This window comes from Sardina pilchardus, chromosome 21 (genome assembly GCF_963854185.1).
Source record: "Sardina pilchardus chromosome 21, fSarPil1.1, whole genome shotgun sequence".
Taxonomy (NCBI): domain Eukaryota; kingdom Metazoa; phylum Chordata; class Actinopteri; order Clupeiformes; family Clupeidae; genus Sardina; species Sardina pilchardus.
The window spans coordinates 297,501-300,000 of NC_085014.1; the positions used below are offsets into that span (position 1 = coordinate 297,501).

Genomic DNA, 2,500 nt, shown 5'->3' on the forward strand with positions numbered 1-2,500 from the left:
ACACCCTCAATGAAGTAGTCTCTGTTGTAAAACACTCTCAAATGAAGTAGTCTCCATTTAAAACACCCTCAATGAAGTAGTCTCTGTTGTAAAACATGTGTAGAGTAGATAGATAGATAGATGGATAGATACTTTATTGATCCCCAAGGGGAAATTCAAGATAGAGAGGGAGGAGCCTAGAACAGAGAGGGAGGGGCCAGGTGTAGAGTGGGAGGAGCCTGGAACATAGAGGGAGGAGTCTGGAGTAGAGGGGGAGGGGTCTGGAGTAGAGGGGGAGGGGTCTGGAGTAGAGGGGGAGGGGTCTGGAACGGAGAGGTAGCAGGAGCCGGTTTGGAAAAGCACTTCTGCGTGCATTTGAGACATCAGTTTCATTTTGTTCATCCTTGAGAAGCACACTATATTTCTGAACCATATTTAAAAAGCACACTTAATCTCTGGAGTGTCCCTAAAGAAGCACACTTCGTTTCTGAAGCATCTTTAAAGAAGCACACTTCGTTTCTGAAGTATCTTTAAAGAAGCACACTTTGTTTCTGAAGCATCTTTAAAGAAGCACACTTTGTTTCTGAAGCACACTTCTGATCCCTTCCGTCCCACCACTTACTGAGCGACACTGAGCTCACAGCAAGCGACCTGACAGGCTTATCAAAATAATACTGATTTATCTGTGAAAATATATCAACACACCTCCTCTCCCTCCCCTCCCCTCCCCTCCCCTCCCCTCCCCTCACACACAATAAAGAGATCAGCGGTCACAACACAGCGCCGCGCTGCACCGCAGGCCACCCCTGGACATGAGGGATGGGGGTCAAAATACTGGACTCAGCAGAGGAGGCTCATTGCACTTGGCACACAACACACACACACACACACACACACACACACGCCAGGGCGGCTCCAAAACTCGCCACAGTTCAGTAGGAAACAGTTCTCTGGTCCCGAAAAGGTGTGTGTAGGGATGAGTTTGGCATGTGCTTTGGACGTGTATGTTAGTGTGTGTGTGTGTGTGTGTGTTTTGTATGGCTATGTGTGGATGTTTTTCATGTGTCTGTGTTTCTATCTGCGTGTGTCTGTGTACTTTATACCTGTGTGTTTTTATGTGTGTGTGTGTGTGTGTGTGGGGGGGGGGGGGGGGGTCAGTCTCAGAGGCCGACGCCCTTGATGAGCGAGGGCTCCAGTGTGTGTGTGTGTGTGTGTGTGTGTGTGTGTGTGTTTTTATGTGTGTGTGTGTGTGTGTGTGTGTGGGGGGGGGGGGGGTCAGTCTCAGAGGCCGACGCCCTTGATGAGCGAGGGCTCCAGTGTGTGTGTGTGTGTGTGTGTGTGTGTGTGTGTGTGTGTGTGTGTGTGTGTGTGTGTGTGTGTGTGGGGTCAGTCTCAGAGGGCGACGCCCTTGATGAGCGAGGGCTCCAGTGTGATGTTGAACTCCTGCAGGGTCTGCAGGACGCGGATGATCGAGTTGACCAATGAGTGCTCCTTCAGCAGCGCCGCCTCCTCGTACATCTGCGCCGTGATTGGACACTCCGCCAGCAGCGCCATCCAATGGTGGAGCAGGTGGTCCCTGCAGCAGCCACAACACATTACACACTTAACACACTTACACACACACACATGAAGATACTATGGAATGGAAATATGTTGGACTTTAGCATAGAGCACTACGAAATGTCTATAGTGAAACTCTTTCTGTTTACCTTGCAACATGACACCCAACATGTGAATCTGTGTGTGTGTGCGTATGTGTGTGTGTGAGAGAGAGTGAGTGTTTAAAACAGAGTTACAAAACACTGGATACTAACTGAGCTCTCAACATGAATTGGACACTCCGAAGAGACAAAAGGTGTTTAAGGAATATTGCAACCTTAAAGGAACCGTATGTAGGATTTTGGCCCAAACTGGTACTGCAATCACTTTCACAACCCTGCTGAAAATACCAGCCTGACCAGCTAAAGGTGGTTTGCTGGTTGACCAGCTTGTTAACCAGCTTATTTGACCACCCTATGATGGTTAACCAGCTAGACCAGCAAAACTCTTGCGAAAACACACCTTTAGCTGGTTTACCCAGCTTATGATGGTAATTCAGCTGGTTTTGATTGTCGTACCACCTAAAGCTGGTCATTTTAGTTGGTGTTGCTGGTCTACATTGCTGGTTTTTACTGGCCACGCCAGCTTATGTTGGTTATTCTAGAAAACCAGCTTGACCATCTTTGTCAAACTTGACAGGCTGGTCACCAGCATGACCATCTTAAACCAGTTGTATCCCAAACGACAGGCTGGTCACACCAGCACGACCAGCTTCCTCAGATGGTCACGCCAGCATGTCTAGCTGGTGGCCTAACCAGCTACACCAGCAAAGACCAGCAATAAGAACTGTGTTTTGGGCAAAGACCAGCAAAGACCAGCTAAAACCAGCTACCAGCCTAAGCTGGTTTCTTGCTGTTTTTTTCAGCAGGGAATACTGTACAGCGGTGTATCCCTACCCCCCTCAAGTGACATATCAGGGTCA

The 2,500-nt window shown here is 48.7% G+C and overlaps 1 protein-coding gene across 2 annotated transcripts in view; it reads right to left on the reverse strand.

Annotated features, from left to right (window-relative positions):
* dennd5a (DENN/MADD domain containing 5A) overlaps window positions 1-2,500 on the reverse strand; it is a 47,373-nt gene that overhangs the window by 828 nt on the left and 44,045 nt on the right. For both annotated transcript variants that reach the window (XM_062524496.1, XM_062524495.1), the window contains one exon: window positions 1-1,555. This exon is cut by the window's left edge and continues 828 nt beyond it. In XM_062524496.1, coding sequence (XP_062380480.1) covers window positions 1,372-1,555 — 184 coding nt within the window. In that variant the 3' untranslated portion in view covers window positions 1-1,371. The remainder of the gene's footprint in view (window positions 1,556-2,500) is intronic.